Below are 6,000 nucleotides of genomic sequence, written 5' to 3'. Positions count from 1 at the left end.
CTAAATGTATAATTCTCACATCCAAATAACTTTTATGTATGTTACTTATCTGTATTGTTGTTTACAATTTCAACTACTTTTACCTTTATGTAAAAAAAGAGCTTCTTTTAAATATTTTTTTTTTTAAACTAAAATCAAAATCGCTGACGCCAGCATTTTGCGATTTATTGTATGATTTTTTTTTAGCACCGCTCTGCGCTTACCTGCACTCTGCAAATTTTTAAAAGCGCTTTTCTAGGCGATTTTGCAGAGCGATTTTTTTTTCACTTCCTGACGTCAGTCAGGAAGTGAACTCTTTCACCCGGAAAAGAATAAATACAATGTATTTATTCTTAAAAGTGCTGGGGAAATCGCTATACTAAGCGCTTTTTCAAGCGTTTTGCAATTTCTCTATACTTGCCATTATAGGCAAATCGCCCCAAAAATGGTACAGGCAGTGCTGTTCTGAGCGGATCAGAATGGAACCGCTCAGATGTGAACACCCTCATAGGGAATCATTGCATAAGCTCTTTGAGGGCGATTTTCAAAATCGCCGGCGTTTAAAAAATCCCGAAAACGCCCTTAGTGTGAACAAGCCCTCAGTGTCTGGCCTGCCTCAGAACTATGGATGCACTTAGTTAAAATAAGTACCATTAGCAGTTTATTTTAACTTCAGGTTTGTGTTCAAAATAACTCCAGATAGCAGTGGCCATGCTGAGACTTGTTGTCATCTGTGGACTGTGGTGAAGAGAGTTCTGACCAAATTCTGCCTTCCACAAACTTTACTTTCGCAGCTGTTTATTATCATTCTGAGCTCTTACACTTTCAGTCTTCACTGGTGGAGCCATTTTGCCTGCGCTCTCTCCATAGAGAAGAAGGCTATCTGGTCTCCGGGAAAATGGCCGCCGCTGCAGTCCTTGCACGGCGGAGGCTGGAGACACAGCTGCTGGGCACTGCAGGTTGTTGTGGTTCTCTCAGGACACTCCCCCTCCCGGGCTGATCCCTGTGGGAAGCTGGAGGAGACAGCTGGGCAGGGATGGGGCTGTGTCTGCCATGCTTGGGGGGAGCTGCTGAGGATGTGGTGGAGACCCCGGATCCTGTGAGTACTGGGCATTAGGGGTGGGGTGCTGTGCATGGGAGGGTGGGGATGCTGTGCTAGGCATAGGAGGGGGCTGCATGGGGTCTCTGTTATGCATTGCTCCACCCTGATCTGAACACACAGCTGATGGCCTGAAGCCTGCATAGCTACCAGGGCTGTAGACCTCTCCTTTCTGGTCACCCAGCTACTACTGAGCACAGACTGATCCTGGCTCCACTCAAAACTATTTTGTGGGCTTTAGGATATAGTAAGGGCTTATTCACACTGCACAACACGCGCACGAATCTGATTTTGTGCATGCGTTACCAATGTGCGGCATGTGTGTTATAACGTGGACAATGGCCGCCTTAGGGCCCTTTTCCACTATGAAATGCGATCGCAATCGCGTTTAAATTTCCACCATGCGATTGCAATTGAGCTACTATACTCATTATAGTACAGCTCAATCGCATACAAAACGCGGCAGGATGACGATTGCGCTTTGACCAAAATTGCATCGCAATCGGATCGCAATAATGGAAATTGCTGCTGCAGTTTCCATTAGTTTAATGTACTTAGCGATCAGAATCAAATCGCATATCGCAGGGTAGTGGAAAAAGGCAGTATAGCACCTGATGGGAAATCACGCACGTTGCGCGATAAAATGTGCCCGGCTGTGTTACATTCTAACGCATGGCAACTCACAGCTGTACTGTGGGATTCCGCAGACTATTCTCTGCAAGCGTCTTGCTCCACGATTGTGCGTTTTAGCACATGTTTTTTTTAAAGACAGGAGTCACATTTAAGGGCCCGGTTCCATTAGCCGCCGCGCGGCGGCACTTCTGGGTCTGCGGGTACGCAGGCGAATCCCAGAAGCCGTGCAATGCGCAGCTATGGGATTCGCTGCCTCCCGCGCGAAAACTGTGGGCAATGCCGGCCGAATCGCTATGGTAAGCGATTTGACTGGCGGCGCCATTATCCCCTGTGGCAGAGTTTCCCCGAGCGATTTGCCTGCGGGGAAATCCTGCGGATTTGGCCCAGTTTCCGCGCTAGTGGAAACGGACCTTGGTCTTTGGAAAAAATGGATGTGTGTTTTCCGTGGACAAATCTGCGGTGTGGAGAACAGCTGACTGTCTGCAATAGTGAATCGCAAGTGTTTTGCGGGGGAAAAAAAAACCACTGCTGGTATTTTGTTTACACTCATTGCTGTGACTGCGCTTTTGATTGTGCATTGGGAAGCATGAAGTGCGTGTTTGTGGTGCGGGAAACCCGCTCCGATTTTGGCAAGTGTGACCCCTGCCTAGTATCCAGTGATTTCAACAGGAAACACGTCCCTTTTGCAAATAAGTAGCGCAGTTTGTATTTCTTTTTTAACACAAGGAAGAATCGCAGATGACTCCTGAAAATATAGCGGGCCCTAGGAGATAATTTTCATCTTCTGTTTAATAGAACTTCGGCACTCTGCAATTGGAAAAATACCACAAAGTCGGTGAAAAAGTAATGTCAAAATGTACTGGATGATCACTTTGAGGCCTGGAACCCACTACAAATCGCTAGCGGTTTTAATTAGCGTTTTGTAAGTGATTTCATTAATGTTTTCTGCAGGGCTGTGGAGTTGGAGTCGGAGTCGGGGCAATTTTAGGCACCCAGAGTCGGAGTAGGAGTCGTGATTTCATAAACTGAGGAGTTGGAGTCGGGAGTCGGAGTCGGGTGATTTTTGTACAAAATCCACAGCCCTGTTAAATATTAGACTTAGTCGGAGTCGGGGCCATTTTGGTTACTCGGAGTTGGAGTCGGAGTCGTAGTCTCATAAACTGAGGAGTCGGAGTTGGAGTCGGAAGATTTTTTGTACCGACTCCACAGCCCTGGTTTTCTGGCGCTTTTGGAGCGATTTTAAAAAGTATAGCTTTTTTATTAGCGATTCTGTAGCGATTTGTGATTAGCGATTTTAATTCTGATTGGTCCTTTCAATGTATCGTAATTTTTTTTTTACAGTTCGCAGTACTTTAAAATCGCACTCAAATCACTTTGTGTAGTGATTCATGAGCGATTTGCCTGCGCTTCAATACATTAAATTGAAGCGCAAACGCTTCAAAAATGCTGCACGTCCTGCGATTGCGATTTTGCCTATCGCAATCACTACTGTGGAATTTGTTACATTTATTTGCATTGGCGGAACGTTAGGGAAATCGCTACCGATTTACAGCGCTCCCTAAACGCTCAAAAAATCGCTCTAGTGGGTTCCAGCTCTCAGTGTGGTTGATTTAAAGTCGATTAACTAATGGCCCACACACTACAAGCTATATCCTATGCAATTCTCCTTCACTAATATTTCCAACCGATGTTGTGTCTCCAAGCTCTGAATGCAAAAATCGATTCAGAGTCGTACAGCAGCTGATTCCAGTACGATTTACCAAATTTTCTATCTGCTCAATCGACTAAGCTGGTCGATTCGACTTGAAATTGGCCACTTTTCATCAATAGGGCATACTAAAACCCACTCGATTCTCAATTCAATAAAATGATTGAATCAAATGGTTGATCGTACAGCCAAATTGCTTGTTTTGTGAGCAGCATGACTCCTTCTGATTTTAGGGTCTAAAAGGTGTACAATTTTTTCATGTGCATTTAGACCCTAAAATCATAAAAAAATCATACCAGCAGAGAGTCTGCAGCAGCCCAGCACTTACGCACCTCCCTGGGCTGCAGTGCTGCAGTTTTTCCTCCGTCCTCCAGGTAGCGCTGTAACCATATAGTGAGATTGCCGGCTGTCGTCATGACGACACACGTCGATCTCACGAGGGGAAGCAGATCCTCAGTGGAGAGGAAGAAAGGTGGCGGCCGACGTCGGGATCCCCCAGGAGGTGAGTTGAAACGCCTGCTGCACTCATTGCTGTGCATAGAGCCGGCGGCTACCCTGAGTGCAGGTCGGGGTTACCTTTCTGATCTGTGGTTTTCCGCCCCGACCGTAGCTTGTGGTTACTGCCAAGGAGGTTAAAGGGAACCTTAACTGAACGGGGGTTAGAGAGTTTCACTTACCTGGGGCTATTACCAGCCCCCTGCAGCAGTCCTGTGCCCTTGGACCCGCTCTGGAATCCTCCGGTCCCCTGCTGTCACTTAGTTTCGTTTTTGACGACTCACCAGTCGGCCGGCCGCCATGCGTATTATTGGACGCATTCCCTACTGCAATTAGCGCTGTTGCGGACCGCAACGCGTACAAAAATACGCGTTGCCGCATTTCGCACGTGTAGATGTGCGGCAACGCGTATTTTTGTACGCGTTGCGGTCCGCAACAGCGCTAATTGCAGTAGGGAATGCGTCCAATAATACGCATGGCGGCCGGCCGACTGGTGAGTCGTCAAAAACAAAACTAAGTGACAGCAGGGGACCGGAGGATTTCAGAGCGGCTCCGAGGGCACAGGACTGCTGTAGGGGGCTGGTAATAGCCCCAGGTAAGTGAAACTCTTTAAAGAGACTCCGTAACAAAAATTGCATCCTGTTTTTTATCATCCTACATGTTCCAAAAGCTATTCTAATGTATTCTGGCTAACTGCAGCACTTTCTACTATGACAGTCTCTGTAATAAATCAATGTATCTTTCCCCTGTCAGACTTGTCGGCCTGTGTCTGGAAGGCTGCCAAGTTCTTCAGTGTTGTGGTTCTGCTATGAACTCACCCTTTCTGGCCCCTCTATGCACACTGCCTGTGTGTTATTTAGATAAGAGAGAAGAGAGAAGCTGCTCTAATCAGCTGGATAAATCTTCCTCTGAGCTGGCTGGGCTTTCACATACTGAGGAATTACAAACAAGGGCAAAGCTGTTTGCAAGAAGAAAAGAGCAGCCTGAAACTTCAGTGCATGGGGGAAAGAAACACACAAATGATCTCTTGAGATTCAAAAGGAAGGGTGTATACAGCCTGCTTGTGTATGGATGTATTTTCTATGTGTGGACATACTGTACATCAACCTACTTCCTGTTTTGGTGGCCATTTTGTTTGTTTACAAACAAACTTTTTAAAAACTGTTTTTAACCACTTTTAATGCGGCGGGGAGCGGCGAAATTGTGTCAGAGGGTAATAGGAGATGTCCCCTAACGCACTGGTATGTTTACTTTTGTGCGATTTTAACAATACAGATTCTCTTTAACCCCCGTTCAGTTAAGGTTCCCTTTAAGGTTCCAGCAATATCTGTGCATGCATCATATAGCGTTGGCAAGAAACGATGCAAAACACTCTTCTGCTCAGCAGCAGAAAAGCTTTTTTTAACCGGCCCTTATGGCCAGTACACATGCTAGATGGATGTCGCCCAGCGGAGATTGGCATTCTATCCCTTGGGTGACATCGCTGAGGCTCTATAGATGCTGAAGTGTTCTGTTGCAATGTGGAGGGCTGATGGGAACAGCACAGATGTGATGTCATGCGGCGGATCGCTGGCCGGACGGCGATCCTGGGGCTGCTGTCCACACGCCGGATTATGAGCAGAGGTGGTCATTATCAGTCAACTTTAATCTACCATGTGTGGTAGGCCTGTAAAACACTCGTATCTCTCTGATATCGATTGTTTTCCTGGTCTACCACCTCACAGCGCTCATTATTGGATGAGATATAATATTGATCACAACGCTGCCGCTAGCTTTGTGCTGCGTACTGTAATACAATCTACGAAGCGGTCAGTTGTTTGCCGCTCCAGCCTACAGCCATCAATCAATAAAAGAATGGCCTTTTCTAATCTGTGTCGAATCAGGTCCTCTATATGTAATGCATTGTTGTTGGAGCTGCAGTTTTTATAAAGTGTACCAGAGCTGACCAATTAAAAAGATTTATACATACCTTGGGCTTCCTCCAGCCCCATCCGCTCAGATCGCTCCCACGCCGCCGTCCTCCGCTGCCCGCAGCTACGAGAACCGGGTCCTCGCACTTCCGTCAGTCGGAGCCAGTCTAACGTAA

At 46.7% G+C, this 6,000-nt stretch overlaps 1 protein-coding gene across 1 annotated transcript in view; it reads left to right on the top strand.

Moving 5' to 3' along the window:
* Nucleotides 1-933: 933 nt before the first annotated feature.
* The window catches only part of SVIP (small VCP interacting protein), a 39,440-nt gene continuing 34,373 nt past the window's right edge, over nucleotides 934-6,000 (top strand). Inside the window, exon 1 of the mRNA XM_068261087.1 lies at nucleotides 934-1,078. Coding sequence (XP_068117188.1) covers nucleotides 1,016-1,078 — 63 coding nt within the window. The 5' untranslated portion in view covers nucleotides 934-1,015. The remainder of the gene's footprint in view (nucleotides 1,079-6,000) is intronic.

The sequence above is a fragment of the Hyperolius riggenbachi genome, chromosome 11, assembly GCF_040937935.1.
Source record: "Hyperolius riggenbachi isolate aHypRig1 chromosome 11, aHypRig1.pri, whole genome shotgun sequence".
Classification (NCBI taxonomy): Eukaryota; Metazoa; Chordata; class Amphibia; order Anura; family Hyperoliidae; genus Hyperolius; species Hyperolius riggenbachi.
The sequence above is the reverse complement of the archived record's forward strand: the minus strand, read 5'-3'. Positions and strand labels throughout refer to the sequence as shown.